This window comes from Pelodiscus sinensis, chromosome 2 (assembly GCF_049634645.1).
Source record: "Pelodiscus sinensis isolate JC-2024 chromosome 2, ASM4963464v1, whole genome shotgun sequence".
Lineage (NCBI taxonomy): Eukaryota > Metazoa > Chordata > Testudines > Trionychidae > Pelodiscus > Pelodiscus sinensis.
This window is the reverse complement of record NC_134712.1, coordinates 257,404,429-257,420,758: the sequence shown is the minus strand read 5'-3', so window position 1 is coordinate 257,420,758 and position 16,330 is coordinate 257,404,429. Positions and strand designations below refer to the sequence as shown.

The following is a 16,330-nucleotide window of genomic DNA, read 5'->3' as shown; positions in this document are numbered from 1 at the left end:
CTGCCCTCACATCCAGCTTGGATGTTTTACCCTTACTCCGAGACTTTCAACAAGTCTGTCCCTTCTTTCCAACTCAATCACAGTCCAAGCGCATACACCTTTGATATACAGGACAACGCTGCCTCCCTTTTCCTCTTGCCTGCCCTTTCTGAGCAAGCTGTACCCTTCTGTACCAATATTCCAGGCATGTGCATTATCCCAGCAAGTCTCTGTGATACCAGCCATGTCACAGTTGTGTTTGTTAACTAGCAGTTCTAGTTCTTCTTGCTTATTTCCCATACTCCTCGCCATCCCACTGCCATCAGTGTAGCAGAGATGGAGATATATAATCAATGTCCTGAGGACCCCAGCTGAAGGCACCTCCTGCTTTTTGGATTTCACTAACATCTGACAAGAAACCACAATTCAATGGGAGCGGGGAAAGGGCAATGGACGTGGCATGCCGAAGGGACATTTGTTCGTTGAAATCAATGAGACTCCTCATAGTAGTGACCGGTGGCTAGTGTTTTTCTGGCATCATCTCAATATACGCGAGCTATCAAACATTAATAACTTGTGGAACACAGATCTAGGGTGGTCAATGGAATGACTGTCACATTACATTCAGTGTCACTCACACTGTATTTTTAGCACAAACACGCTCACAGAAAAATATGAAATAATATCACAGCTGATTTGTTGTCTCTATAGGTAAATCCATGTAAACTGTGTGGATTTCAGATAAGCTGGGGGCATTTATGGTTAAGTATGGCATTCCCTTACATTAGAGTCCATAGCCCATTGTAGAAGTGATGTAACTATTCAATATAAATATTTCGTAATATATAATATTAATGAAGAAAAGTACTAGGGTTTGATTTTGTATACATGTGTGAGAGTGAAGTTGAGAACAGGATGCAAATTGCTAAATTTTATTATGAAGTGAAACTTCATTTTTTATGCTTAAAAACCAGTGTAACCCAGCCACCCACAATCCCCCTTACCCTCCCCCCCCCCCCCCCCCCCCCCCCCCACACACACACAGGAAAAACAGCAAATACTCACATCACCCTGTTATCCATATTGGCCCTACCAGTCTGAGACTCGGGCAAAGATGGGAGCAAATGCCTTTAGTATCTGATATATGAAAGTGTCTTCTTTCTGGCTGTCTCTCCTGACTCCCTGTTTTTGTTTTTCACACATGCTGGCTTCTGTCCTCAGACTTTTCAAAAATTCCTCTTCCAAATCTTTCTTTGCCTGTTCCGCCATTTCTCTCAGCTGCTTTAAAGCTTCGTCTTTAGCCTTTGGAACTTTACCTTCTTCCTGTAACTTTTTTTCTTCTACCTGTAATTCTGCCTCAATTTGGTCAAATTTCTCCCCAAAAGAATGTGTTAGATTTTCTCTCTTTTTCTTCAGCTCGCTTTCATATTTTTTCTTTAATTCTCTCATTTTTCGTTGTAGCAATGCCTCAGCAAAGATGTACATTTTATTAATGTAGCATCTCCCTTGATTACTTTTCACCATACAGTCTACCATTCCAATTAGCTCAGATACCTGAGCATCCTTTTCTTCATCCCCTGCTTTATTGTTGAAAGTGCAACATCGGTTTCCGCAATGTTCAATCAACTTCTTAAGATCAGGATCCAGTTCTTCTACATAATCACCTAGCGGTCTGCCCTCTAAATCTTCTTTCCTGGTGAACAAGAAGATCATGTAGTTCTTTGCTTTGCTGCCAAAAATATCTTGTATCCGGGCAACTGTTGCTTTCTCCTCCTTTGTGTAACGGGCCAGCTGTAGCACAATCACTATAGCATGAGGCCCTGGAGAGGTGACCACAACACAGCGACTAATCTCTTTGCATGTTTCTTCTTCACAAATATGGGTGTCAAAAAGGCCGGGTGTGTCGACCACGACAACCTCTCTCCCATGCCAGTTCCGCTTCCCTCTTTCACACTCTTTGGTTTGTGACTTTGATGAAATTTGGGAGGCAAATCTTGGAAAGCCAAGGATGGTGTTTCCTGTTGCGCTTTTCCCAACACCAGTTTTGCCAACAAGGACAATTCTTAGTTCTGATTTCCCAGTGTACAGTCCCTCATCGTTTTTGTCTGTTGAGAACAAAGGTCAATGTCATTACACAGCCAATAACTGAGACAGGGGATTTTGAAGAATGTTGGTTACTACCCTTATAAAGGCTGATAGTGGAGGAGCTGACAGAGGAGGTATCTGAGCCTTTAGCTATCATCTATGGAAAATCATGGAAGACGGGAGATTCCAGAAGACTGGAAAAGGGCAAACATAGTGCCTATCTATATAAAGGGAAATAAGAACAATTCAGGAAACTACAGACCAGTCAATTTAATTTCTGTGCGAGGAAAGATAATGGAGCAAGTAATTAAGGAATTCATCTGCAAACACCTGGAAGATAATAGGGTGAAAGATAACAGCCAACATGGATTTATAAAGAAGAAATCATGTCAAACCAATCTGATAGCTTTCTTTGATAGGATAACAAATCTTGTGGCTAAGGGAGAAGCGGTAGATGTGGTATACCTAGACTTTAGTAAGGTGTTTGATATGGTCTCACATGATCTTCTTATCAATAAACTAGGCAAATACAACCTAGATGGGGCTACTATAAGATGGGTGCATAACTGTCTGGATAACCATTCTCTGAGGGTATGTCTACACTTCCCCGCTAGTTCAAACTAGCGGGGTAATGTAGGCATACCGCACTTGCAAATGAAGCCCGGGATTTGAATTTCCCGGGCTTCATTTGCATAAGCGGGGAGCCGCCATTTTTAAAACCCCGCTGGTTCGAACCCCGTGCAGCGCGGCTACACGGGGCTTGAACTAGGTAGTTCGAACTAGGCTTCCTAGTTTGAACTACTGTTACTCCTCATTCCACGAGGAGTAACGGTAGTTCGAACTAGGAAGCCTAGTTCGAACTACCTAGTTCGAGCACCGTGTAGCCGTGCTGCACTGGGTTCGAACCAGTAGGGTTTTAAAAATGGCAGCTCCCCGCTTATGCAAATGAAGCCCAGGAAATTCAAATCCCGGGCTTCATTTGCAAGTGCGGTATGCCTACATTACCCCGCTATTTCAAAATAGCGGGGTAGTGTAGACATACCCAGAGAGTAGTTATTAGTGGTTCACAGTCATGCTGGAAGGGCATAACAAGTGGGGTTTTGCAGGGGTCTGTTTTGGGACCTGTTCTGTTCAATATCTTCATCAACAATTTAGATATCGGCATTAAGAGTACGCTTCTTAAGTTTGCAGATGATACCAAGCTGAAAGGAATTGCAACTGCTTCGGAGGACAGGGTCATAATTCAAAATGATCTGGACAAACTGGAGAAATGGTCTGAGGTAAATAGGATGAAGATTAATAAAGACAAATGCAAAGTGCTCCATTTAGGAAGGAACAATCAGTTTCACACATACAGAATGGGAAGCAACTGCTTAGGAAGGAGTCCTGCAGAAAGGGATCTAGGGGTCAGAGTGGACCACAAGCTAAATATGAGTCAGTAGCGTGATGCTGTTGCTAAAAAAGCAAACATGATTCTGGGCTGCATTCACAGGAGTGTTGTGAGCAAGACACGTCCTTTGCAGCCAAAGGGAGCCATGGAGAGCGCTGGCCTGGCCCACACCACAGAACACTTTCAGAAACACTGCTCTAGATGGCGCTTGATCCAGCCGTGAGGGCAGAAGACTGGACTTGATGATCTCTTGAGGTCCCTTCCAGTTCTAGTGTTCTACGATTCTATGAAATCACATCTCATTTTTTTAAACTGTTATTATTTTTATTCCAATTATTTGCATGTATTGTGGAATAGCCAAGGAGGTCAAATCCGGGGGGGGGGGGGGGTTACATGGAGCTCTATGCATATGTGACAAGCTAGAGCCAGACCTCCAAAGAATAAGCAACTGAATCTATGCATTGTACACAATGTTATTGTATTATAAACAGGCCCATCAATGCAGGGGATTAGGGGGGAACCAGTTCCTGCAGGACCCCATGAGAAATACACCCACTCAGAATTGATTCCCTGTTTACAATTACACTCTGTGGTCTATCACATACCAGTTTTGAAATCCACTGAATGTGTGCCAAGTGAACCTGGCATTCTACTTTTTCACAAAGCACTGGGCGATACCAAGTGAAAAGCCCTCTGAAAATCGAAAGTCAATTACATCAGCTTTATTACCCTTATTCATCAAACTTGTGGTCTCATTAAAAAAGGGATCCCATTAGTTTGACAGGATCTACTTTCCTTAAATCTGTGTTGATTGCCATTCATTATAGTACGCTCCTTTAATTCCTTATTAATGGAGTCCTATATCAGATATTCCATTATGTTGCTCAGGACTGATGTCAGACTGATCAGCCTATAGTTCTGTAGGTCAGCCCATTTCAAACATTGGCTTTACATTAGCACTCTTCTGGGATTTCCCATGTGTTCCAAGACTTCACATCACCAGTCCGGAAAGTTCATCAACTAGCTCTTTTAAAACTCTCTGCTTCAAATTATCTGGACCTGCTGGTTTTAAAATGCCTAACCTTAGTTACTCACTGCTTAATATCCTCCCATGTTACTATTGGACATATCATAACTATGAAATCCATTCTATGACTATGCCTTCTAAATACAGGACAGAATCTTCACTGACTATTTCTGCCTTTTCCACTTAATTATCGATAGTTTTACCAGTTTCACCTAGTAATGAATCAATATAATTGTTTGGAATCTTTTTGTTCTTAATGCATTTAGTACAGTCCCTCTTAGGGTACGTCTAGATTACAGAGTTTTTCTGGAATATCAGAGGTATCCCGGAAAAACTCTGTCACGTCCAACGAACGTGTTTGCTCTTCTGCTTTTTTTTTTTTTTTTAAGAGTAAACACGCTCTTTCAAGGAGCCCTGTATACCTTGTTCTACAAGGAATAAGAGCTCCGCTGAAAGAGGAGGCTTTTCCGCCATTTGGCCCCATCTAGACTGGACCAAATAGTGAAAAAGCCTCTTCCGGAAAAGCTATCAGAAAAAGCTATGAAAATTGCGGAGCACAATTTGTGTAGCTTTTTCTGACAAAAGACTCGTTTTTAACTCTGCTGATCATAGATTTCTCTTTGTATCCTTTGACTTCCTTTATCAATTTTCTACATTCCTAGCTTCTGATTTATAATTATCAGCTTCCCCCTTGAGAGGTCATCAAGTCCAGTTCCCTGCCCTCATGAAAGGACCAAGCACTAACTGGATCATACCTGATAAATGTCTATCTAACCTGCTCTTAAATATCTCCAGTGATGGAGATTCCACAACCCTCCTAGGCAATTTATTCCAGTATTTAACCACCCTGACAGGTAGGAGGTTTTTCCTAATGACCAACCTAAACTTCCCTTGCTGCAATTTAAGCCCATTGCTTCTTGTCCTATCACAAGAGGCCAAGAACAATTTATCTCCCTCGTCCTTGTAATACCCTTTTAGGTACATGAAAACCGTTATCATGTCCACTCTTTTCCAAACTAGACAAGCCCAGTTATTTCAGTCTGTCCTCAAAAAAAATGGAGAGTCCACCACCTAGCTAGGTAACCCTAGAGCAGTGTTTCTCAAAGTTGTTCATGAAACCACTTTGAGAAACCTGTTTGAGAAACCACTTTGAGAAACCTGTTAACTGGCCACAACACTTTGTTTACTTACTGGTGCTGCATTCACGGGGTCTCGTGGCTCTTTTTGGATCTGTTTGGCTGTTTGCAGCCAAGGGAAGCCACAGGAAGCGGCGTGGATGTGGGCTGCTGCTTCCTGCGGTTCCTTGGCTGCAAACGGTAAAACAGAGCCAACAAGGGCTGCGAGGCTCCATGGCCATGGCTCTGGTAAGTAAACAAACCAGCACAGCCAGTCAACAGGTTTCTCAAAGTGGCTCAGCAGACCACTGTGAGAAACGTTGTCCTAGAGTTGCAAGAGGTGGGGAAGTAGCGATGGAGGGAAAGAAGACAGCAGGACACCAGTGGAATAGGAGTATTCCAGGCTTGCTTCATGCCTTAAGGGTCTCATTGGGGGCCTCCATGAGGGTTAGGAGGACCCTCTAAATGGAACCCAAGCCCACAATGACCCTGAAAACCGTAGGATGCTTTTGTGAGGACTTCTAACCCTTGGTAAGCCTCAGTAGGTTTGTTTCCTCTTCCACAGCCCTTAGCACCTCAGACAGCTCCATCTACCTTGACAGTCTCAGTAGCTCACGGAAGCCTTAAGCAGGATGACAAGAAGCACAACAATCTGGGCAGGGAGGCTTTGTGGCCAACGACCCAGTTTCAGGGCAATGGAGACCGACAAGCTGCCTTCAAGTCTGATGGAGAAAGAAGCTGATTGGTCACTGAAGAGCATCCTAAGGCTCTTGGGGAGGGAAGAGACACCAGCCTGGGAGGGAGGCATCTTACCTGAGCACTTCCCAGGTTTCTCACAGCCGTGTCTTGTTAACTATTTCCTGGGTCTCAGAGGGTCTGGCCAGGGGCATGTTCTTAGAGGAACACGGCAGTACTGAGTGTCAGAAATGAGAGCAGCCATTGTCTTACCATAGGTGTAGCATTCATCTTCCATATCGTCTCTGGGTATGTACCTTCCCGCTGGCTGAAACAAATGCAAAAACACCCCACTGTTTATGAAGCTTCTCGCACCTAGAAATGTGGATTTCAGTGGAGAGATTCCACCAATTAGGAGGCTTCCAGTCTCAAGGGCACCAGACTAATTGAGACATTTGGAACCAGAGAAGAACCACTTGAGACTGGTTAAAAGGGCTCCCCTGCTGTTAGATCAGTGTGTGAGCAAGGAGCTGGGGAGAAAAGGAGCTGTGGGGTGTCTGGGAGGAGAAAGCACAAGCAGGTACACGGAGGAAGAGCCTGCAGGGAGGGAGGTGCTGGGGAAGGCTGTGAGGAAGTGGCCCAGGGAATCGTAGCTGTCACGTGGCCGTGACAAGAGACATTACCGGCAGCTCCTATCTGAGGGCTCTTGGGCTGGAACCCAGTGTAGAAGGTGGGGTGGGTTCCCCTCACCACCAGCTCCCCATTTCAGCACCAGAAAAGAACTAACTTGGGTAAAGGCACAAACTGTGTGGCGGGTGTGCGCCAACGTGAGCCAGTAAGTGGAGTTCTGGTTTCACACCTTCGGGGTGATGACTCAGAAGGGGACGGTCTGCGTGAGCCTGGTCGTGTGGGGAGAATCTGCTCTCCTTTTCACAGCCTGCCCTGACTGTGGCATGTTAAGTGAGGGCTGCCCGAGGCACCCCAGGTCACACACACACCCCGTCTGCCTTACAATAGGATTCCCCCTTCACCTGCCCCGCACCAGAACCACAGCTGCCAACTTTCAGCTTTCCCCTGAGGCCCCTCCCCACCCTACTGCACCCCTTCCCTCAAGGTCTCAACTGTGATCATGTTGGTAGCAATTACTGCGCAGTCCAGTTCTCTCAGGGGCAATGTATTCAGAACAAAACTGTTACAGAGAAAACCTCATAAAAACCACCAACAGCTTACCAGGGACGGCCGTCCTCGACAAGGAGACCCCGGCAGGTTGCAAAGTTCAAGCTCTTTACACGGGGTCTGTTTGCCTTGGACACACTCTCATGTCAGTCAGCTCTGAGAGTGTGAATGACCCCTCCCCTATAACAGGGTGATCACTTAACACTATTTTCAGATCTTTGCTTGCCAGACTTCTTTAACCAGGTCAGATTAAATTTCATTTTGGGGTGAGGGTTCTCCAGAGATGCTACCTGCCTAAAGACTTGCATTAATTACCACCACCCTGCAATACCAGTAATTTTTAATTCCTGGAATTGTCCCATTGAGCCAACAATACAGGCACAGTCAATCTGCGGCATTCACAGTCAACCTGTGGAACTCCTTGCCAGAGGGTGTTGTGAAGACCAGAACTTTAACAGTGTTCAAAAAAAGAGCTAGATAAATTCATGGAGGTTAGGTCTATCAAAGGATATTAGCCAGGGATGGTGTCCCTAGTCCCTGTTTGTCAGAGGCTGGGAATGGGTGATGGGATGGATCATTTGATTCCCTATTCTGTTCATTCTCTCTGGGGCATCTGGCATTGGCTACTGTTGGAAGACAGCATGTCGGGCTAGATCTTTGGTCTGACCCAGTCTAGCCACTCTTATGTTCTTATGCTAGCCCAAAAAGATACAGATACCATTTTATAAAGGGGATGCAAGTTTTTGAATATCCCATGTGTCTCTCCAATCTGTTGCACTGTCATGTGTTTGAAATGAGGAGTCAAGGGGTGGGAGAGATACATGGAGGCTACTCCAGAAGGCAGGGACTACACCAACAGATGGGAAGGTTCTCCCCCAGTAGTGATGAGTTTGTGTGGAGAACGTGAACGAGGTAGAGGGGAGTGGGTGTGGGAGAAGAAAGAGAGAGGCCCGTGGGATAGGCAGTGATCAATTCATGGAAGATTTTAAAACTTGAGAGCAGTTTGAACAGGATCCTGAAATGAAGAGATGGGACTTGGTGCAGGGAGGTGAGTCAGACAGGAGAGGTGAAGGCCTAGGTGGGGATTTCGGAGTTGATGGCGCTGCAGTCTTGCACATGGGGCATGGAGCTGGGGATTTGCAAACATGAAAATGTGAGAAGAGTCAAATTCTGGGTGAAGGGTGATTGCCAAGGTTAGGGATGCTGGAAGCCAATGGAACGTATCCTGGTGACAAAGAGCAAACTTCTACGGGAGATGTACCTATGTCTGAGAAGGCTTCTTTGGCTTTGCCCTTCAAGATGCTGAGCTAAGCAAAGGCAAGATGAAGCCACAATACACGTCTCATCTCCCCAGCTACTGCAGATATGTCAGCACAAGCACATGTCAGTGAGCTGGACTCTGAAGTCAATGTGTCTGTTATGATACTCACGGAACTTGCGTTTGCTCCCATAATGGATTCAGCCTTCACCTAAAAATCAAAACACAAAATATCAGATGTTCCTGCGGGTATTTGTAAAATGTAGAGCACATTTCTACTCCTATGGACACTGGTGTAAACCAGGAGTTAACTCCATGGATGTCGGTGGAGCGATTCAAATGTAAAATCACATAAGGAGGAGAAACAGGATCAGAAGACACCAAATGGACGGAAAGGCAAATTCCACCAAGCTTCCTCCAGGCTGTCCCGTTTCAGCCACTGCTCCTTATTCGGCTCCCGTTTCCCCCCCAGTCAGTCTGTCTCTGCTGCTCAGCCGGCTGCCCACCCCGTCAGCGCCTGCTGCCTTCTGACCCCAGTGTCTGCCCCTCCCCTCGGCCCGGCTCCCGTGTCCTTCATCCCCCAGCTGGCAGGGCCTGGCCGAGCTGAGCCCAGGCACTTCCCAGCATTGTGGGGCTGGCAGGGCCCAGCAGGAGGAGCAGCTGGAGCATAGGACGAGGCAGCTGGCCCAGAACCGGCCCATCACACGACCCCTGTGCAGCCTCTGCAGCCCTGTTGCAAGGAAGAGAGGCCTGTGGACACTTGGCAGGGCTGCCCCCCTGCCCCCCTGCCCCCACCATTGTACCCCAGTGTGCCCCTTCCCCTCCCCCACACCAGCAGGGTCACACGCCCATACAGCCCTCTGTATCAGATGGGGGCCTCCTCTGGCAACACCTGCCCTAAGGGGGAAACCCCAGGGGAGACCTCTCTCTGTTAGGGTGCCTGTCCCAGCGTGGAGAAGGTGGTGGGGTGCGGGCTGCCCCATAGATATGTCTCACAGAGGGCAGAGACAGCCACTGGCAAGCCAGGCAGAGAAGGAAGCAAAGGGGCAAGCCCAGCTCCTGGTGCCAGGTGAGGGAACTGCCTGGAAAAAAGAGGGGGTACCATGCAGCCCCTGGCCCCCCCAACATCCAGGCTGCACCCCGAACCCTGCTGCAGCTCAGAGAAGTGCCTGGACCCTCTTCTCACAGCCTGTGCACCGAGACTCTGGCAGGATGTGTTTCCTTCAGATCGCTTCACATAAAACCAAGCTACAGAATTACAGGTGCCTTTCTTTCCCAGACTATGTGATTTTGCCCTGGGCTGAGTGGATTCAAGCAGACTGCAAGGAAGTATTTTTGGAGGAAATGTGCAACTCTAAATCTCAGGCAACATGAGCTTAAATAAGGAGACTAAAACTCCTCACGCGGACAGTACCTGCTCTAGGCTCCGGAGCTCTCCACCCAGGATGCTGGTGTACGAGAAGAACAGGAACAATTCCCCCGGGTGGGTAAATCCACGCTCCGGACAGAGGCGAAGTGTTGAGGTGGGGCAGACAGGCAGAGGCGAGCACTGTGCAGTTCCGCGCCTGCTGGCTGAGTGCACGGAGCAGCAAACTGCCTTTGCCAAAACCCACAAACATTTCACAGGAACTGCCGTTAGCATGATTGGCTGCTCACAGCGAGAGGCCTCCCACAGCCCATGCACCCTGCAGCCAAAGATCCAGTGTTCATGGCAGGAACCACACAGGCACCAGTGTCACCAGATGTGCCACTCCTGGGACAGAGGTGGGGAGACAAACGGTGTATCCTCCCCCCGCCCTTTTAACTGTCTTCCCCCAAAAAGTCTGTGACAAGTGTAGCTGCCTCTTACCCTATTCCATGCAGCTGGCCATGGCCGCTAGAGGGGATACTGAGGCTGAGGGAAGGAGGGTGGCCAAGACAGCAGGCTGCAAAGGGAGAATTTTCTTCCTCTAGGGAGCAGCTCACCACAGCCTTCTCCCCACCCCCATTGGCTGGCCTGCTCCTCCCCAGCACCTGCCGAGCTGGGGGGGCAAGGGAGTGGAGACAGAGCGAGGAGCCAAGCTGTGACAGTGGGGGGACAGAGGGAAGGAAAGCAAAGAGAACAGGGCGGGTGAACTCTCTCTGTTCTCTTCGCTTTCCTTCCCTCTGTCTCCCTCTGCCCCTGACTGTCACAGCTCGGCTCCTCTCTCTTACACAGTCGTGGATGAAGGGCAGGAGAGTAGCAACTGGACAGTTATTAAACACCAGGGCTACGTCTAGACTGGCATGATTTTCCAGAAATGCTTTTAACGGAAAAGTTTTCTGTTAAAAGCATTTACAGAACAGAGCATCTAGATTGGCACGGACGCTTTTCCACAAAAGCACTTTTTGCGGAAAAGCATCCGTAGCCAATCTAGACGCGCTTTTCCTCAAAAAAGCCCCAATCGTCATTTTCGCGATCAGGGCTTTTTTGCAGAAAACAAATCTGAGCTGTCTACACTGGCCCTTTTGCGCAAAAGTTTTGCGCAAAAGGGACTTTTGCCCGAACGGGAGCAGCATAGTATTTCCGCAGGAAGCTCTGATTTCATACAGTAGGAAGTCAGTGCTTTTGCAGAAATTCAAGCGGCCAGTGTAGACAGCTGACAAGTTTTTCCGGAAAAGCGGCTGATTTTCCGGAAAAACTGGCCAGTGTAGACACAGCCCAGGGCCGTGTCTCCACTGTGCAATGCTGCCACAGTCCATCTTCCAGGATTCATGGGGCCTGTAACAACCTGCTAACTCAGAGGGCGCCCGTCTGGGCGTGGCGTATCTTACACTGGCCTTCCACTGGAGTGCAGAAAAGGCCTGCAAGACGCACCCGGTGTTGCTCAGGTCCTGGACTTGGTTAATGTTTGCTTTTGGGGAAATAAAATGAAAATGTGTCGGCTTCATTTCAGTCCTGCTCTGCAGGGGGCTAGGAGGAGGGGTCAGTAGGCAGGTGGCCCCGGGGAGAGAGGACTCCAGCCGCTCTCACCGCAGCAGCTAGGTGAGACGCTTCATGGCTGCTGCACCTCTAGCGGGCACAGCCGAGGGAGGGGTGCATGACTCCTGAATGGGTTAGGTTCAGGCTCACCTGCTCCCTGCACTCCCCAGCCAAAGTGAGGAATGCAGCAAGCTGTGAGACGGAAAACAGCCACCAATGCCCCTGTATGAATCAGGAGGAGGAGAGAGGGGAGCTTCAGCCCCACCCACCCTCCCTAAAGGGTGCCCCAAGGGTGGGATGCTCAGGTCTGGGACAGTCCTGGATATGGGGGAGGGGTGCACCCCCAGCCAGCCCCTCTCACCTGCCTGGTGAGTCTGTCTCTGTTCTCTCTGGTTTCCTGAGACGCAGTCCCATTCTGGGCACCTCCCATTGTCCTGGCACAACCCAAACCTGCCCTTGCTGCCCCCTGCTGCCTCTCTGTGGTCATGACACAGCAGAACGGCCCCTGGTTTCCATCCCATAGCTCCTGCTGCCCTCGTGTGGTTATTATAGAGCAGAGCCCTCCCTTGTGGTTTCTGAGACGCAGTCCCATTCCGGGCACATCCCACTGTCCTGGCCCAGCCAAACCTCGACTTTCCTTTCTGTTGGAACAGAAGGAAGCTGTGTACCGAATTTGGTGGCCTAGCTCTTACTGTTTAGAAGGAGTTTTTGAATAGACAGACAGACAGACTCACACAAACACCCCGTCCCACCTCTTTCCGCCCTTGCTCCACCCAACACTACACCCTACCCCAAACCTCATCCCTGCCTCTCCACCCCACCTCTTCCCACCCCTGCTCCCCTCCCTCCACCCCCATTGCAGCCCTAAACCCCTCCCCCAAGCAATGCCACCAGGGGATTACGGGGGTGGGCTGGGGATGGCAGCAGGGACACCCCCCTTCCCGGCGTTCACAGCAGCGGCAGGAAGGGGAGCTGAGCAGGCTGGGAGAGGGCAGAGCAAAGCAGGATTCTGGGTTGCTCCACTTCCCACGGCTCCCGCAGCCACTGGTGAGTGTGGAGGCAGGCTGGATTCCTACTGAAAGCACCAGGCTGCCCTGGGCTGTACAGGGACCCCCAATCTCAGGGCCCCTGGTGGCCACCCCGAACCAGCCTTTAGACAGGATGGCTCTGCTTATAGCTGTTTCCATATCACACTGTCCTGACAGCTCGGATTCAGGGGGTACACACAGTCATAAACTGTGTCTCAATATCAATCCAGCACCGTAAGCTCTTAAGAACAGCTGCACTGGGTCAGACCAAAGGTCCATCTAGCACAGAGTCCTGTCTTCCAACAGTGGCCAGTGCCAGGTGCTCCAGTGATAGTGAACAGAAACAGGTATCATCGAGGGATCTCTCCACATCATTCATTTACAGCCTCTGACAAACAGGCTAAGGACACTATTCCTGCCCATCCTAGCGAATAAGTATTGATGGACCTAACCTCTGTGAATTTATCTAGTTCTTTTTTGAAGCCTGTTAAAGTCCTGGTCTTCACAACATCCTCTGGCAAGGAGTTCCACAGGTCAGCCGTTTGCTGAGTGAAGAAAAACTTCCTTTTGTTTGTTTTAAACCAGCTACCTATGAACTTCATTTGGTGACCCCTAGTTCTTATGTTATGGGAATAAGTAAATAACTTTTCCTTATTCACTTTCTCCATACCTGTCATGATTTTACAGATCTCTAGCATATCCCCCCTTAGGCGCCTCTTTTCTAAGCTGAAAGGTCCTAGTCTTATTAATCTCTTCTTATATGGCAGCTGTTCCAAACTGCTAATCATTTTTGTTGTCCTTTTCTGAACGCTTTCCAATTTTAAGATTTTTTTTTTAGATGAGGCAATCACATCTGTATGCAGTATTCAAGATCTGGGCGTAACATGGATTTATATAAAGGCAATAAGATATTTTCTGTCTTATTCTCCATCCCCTTTTAAATGATTCCCAACATTCTGTTTGCTTTTTGACTATTGCTGCACACTGAATGGATGTATTCAGAGAACTATCCACAATGACTTCAAGATCTCTCTCTTGAGTGGTTATAGCTAAATGAATCAACGTTAAAATTCATTTGCCATTTTGTTGCCCAATCACCTTGTTTTGAGCAGCTTCTAATTATTGCTGCTGGTTTGCTTCAAAATCTCCTCTATTTACCCTCTGCCTGATTTCAGTGTATTAAATGTTTTCTCCCCGGAAGCCAAGATGGTTTCCAATAACAATGATCAGTAGCACAGACTTTCCTTTTAAACATTGCAACCACATTTTAAAACACACAAAAATAACTGAAATCCCTTCAGGCAGACATTTTAGGGCAGAGTGCAAGTGAGTTTGTGCTCCCTTCACTCAGGGTCAGATTAAGACATGCTGAGGCCCTAATCTAAGTCAAGTTTAAGAGGTCCCACAGCACGGCCAAATACGTGTTTTAGCTTAACAGAAAAAACAAAGAAAATGGAAAGAATAAAGTTTTATATTTGCATCTCTATCATATATAGGTGAGGATGCAACTAAAAACTGGTAGAGGTTGAACCTCTCTAGTGCAGTACTCTCTGGTCTGGCAACATCTGTGGTCCAGGACGATGTTAGTTAACTGGATGTCCGTTTTTATGGGTGTGGCCAAGTTTCCCGTGGTCCCATAACATTTGTTCACAGCCACCTATCCTCGCTCTCAGTATTACGTGCTGTTATTTAGCTCTAATTTTCTCATAAATGTCCTCTAACAGCCCAGTAACATTACCAGTGGAAGTGCTGGTAATGCTGCGAGACAATATTGCCCTGCTGTAAAATTCTCTTATTCAGAACCAGTCAGGTCCCAAGGGTGCCGGAGTAGTGAGGTTCAACCTGTAATTTTTGTATATATGAGAGGCCACAAGCTGTAGCTTGCCTAGCATAAATCCAGCAAAGCTTTCAGTGTCTGCATGACTCTGAGTTCAACATGGCCTCTAGAGGCAGCTAATATCTGATGTAAACAGCTCTGGTTTCCGTCTATACAATCATTTGGATGGAGCGTTATGTCAAGTTCTCACGGCACAAGAAATGAAACAAAATTCTTCAGATGGGTGGGAAGAAGGGGGGAGGAAAGGGAAATGGGATGGAGCAGCAAAGAACACAGAGATGCCAGAAAAGCAAACGCTCCTCAGAAAGTTTTACAGGAACTGGGTTTGTACCAGCCACACAAGAAAGAATTCGGACTCAAGTTGTTTTCCCCAGAACTGAAGTGACTAATAAGGGAGCAGGACAAGGAGCTCTCTCAAGGCTATTCCCCACTCTGGCACTCCGAGTGCCGAAGGAGGGGGTGCAAAAACTTTAAATATCCCCTGACACTACAGGCCCTGGTTACAAAAACATCCCCCAGAATCCCAGTACACAGATTTGGGCAGGTCGCTGCCACCACCGAGTAATTTTTATCCCTAAGGCCGGGAGCAAACACTTGAACCCACCCCCAGGGTACCCCAAGCTCTTCTGCCACAAGGGAGCTTGAGAAAAGAAAAGAGACAAAAACAAGCAGCAGTCCCTGGTCGCTGACCTCTCAGACTGAGGCCTGCAGACAGACTGACCTACTCTACCTTCCAGGACACAAGAATCAAATCATCACCTAAAGAAAAGTGATTTTTATTACAAAACAAAAGACATACTTGAGAAAGCAGACTTGGTTGCTAGGTGTTACAGAGCAACTAAGGAAAACAAAATAAAAACACAGAGAAAATCTCTGGGAACAATGCTTACATGGTGTGACGGCACGTTGGGGTTTTCCCGTCTCCTGCACCCCCGTAGTGGCACAGGCAGACTCCACCAGTCAGTAGAATAAAGGGGGTTTATTGCTTCTCCAGGATACAGCACAGCACAGATGCAATCTGGTTCCAGGGCTGGCCTAGGATGCCTCAGCCCCCCTTGAGATGGAGGAGCCTGGGCCCCTAAATCCCAGCCCGTTGCCTAGGCTGCTTCCTCCATGAAACCAGCCAGAAACCTAACTAACTCACTTCCAGTCCTGTCCCCAGCCAGGGCTCCACTCCCCTTCTTCCCATTGTTCCGCTCCCTGGGAAATACTGGTTGGACAGGTTCAGAAGCCCCCTTGCATAATGACTCATCCCCTGCCCTGCTGGGCCATGCTGCAGACAGCAGCCAGTGGAGGTCACTCACAACCCACCGCCCAGCACAGCAACCAGCAAGGTACCCCCACTACGTCACACATGGTAAATGGGGAGCGGAGGCATAGACTCACAGAGCAGTTCAAACCAAATCACCAAATAAAGAAAATCCCCCAATCGTGATTAGATTCACTTTTTTTCCCTTTACTTACTTCCAATCTTCTCTTGGTTCAGTCCACTTCCATGCCCCGAATTCCTTGGAGGCCTTGTAGTCCTGCCTGGGTTTAAATCATGCTCACTCTCTCAACTCCTGGTTTAGCTCTCCCACACAAAGCAAGCAGGCAAGGAATCTATATCCAATTCAAATTTCAACCCTATAACTCAATTGGTTCTCCTGGCCCCCTGGCCAACACACTTGCCAGCTGCCTGAGTTTAACCCCTTAGGGTACGTCTACACTAGCTCGTTAGTTCGAGCTAGCTAGGGTAATGAGGGCAAGCAGAGTTGCAAATGAAGCCCGGGATTTAAATATCCCGAGCTTCATTTGCATGTTCCTGGGTGCCACCATT

General features: G+C 48.0%; 1 protein-coding gene across 2 annotated transcripts; it reads right to left on the bottom strand.

The window, feature by feature from the left end:
- Positions 1 to 1,017: 1,017 nt before the first annotated feature.
- On the bottom strand, positions 1,018 to 15,494 carry LOC102456683 (GTPase IMAP family member 7-like). 2 transcript variants are annotated; one of them, XM_075923057.1, is made up of 4 exons: positions 15,402 to 15,494; positions 8,878 to 8,916; positions 6,545 to 6,599; positions 1,018 to 2,084 (listed from the first exon to the last, which is right to left on the bottom strand). In XM_075923057.1, the coding sequence occupies exons 2-4, from the start codon at positions 8,896 to 8,898 to the stop codon at positions 1,069 to 1,071; spliced, it is 1,092 nt and encodes a 363-aa protein (XP_075779172.1). In that variant the 5' UTR covers positions 8,899 to 8,916; positions 15,402 to 15,494; the 3' UTR covers positions 1,018 to 1,068. The 2 variants fall into 2 exon arrangements, with proteins under 2 accessions (XP_075779172.1, XP_025034257.2); XM_025178472.2 differs by lacking the exon at positions 15,402 to 15,494 and adding an exon at positions 10,120 to 10,458.
- Between the last annotated feature and the right edge of the window lie 836 nt (positions 15,495 to 16,330).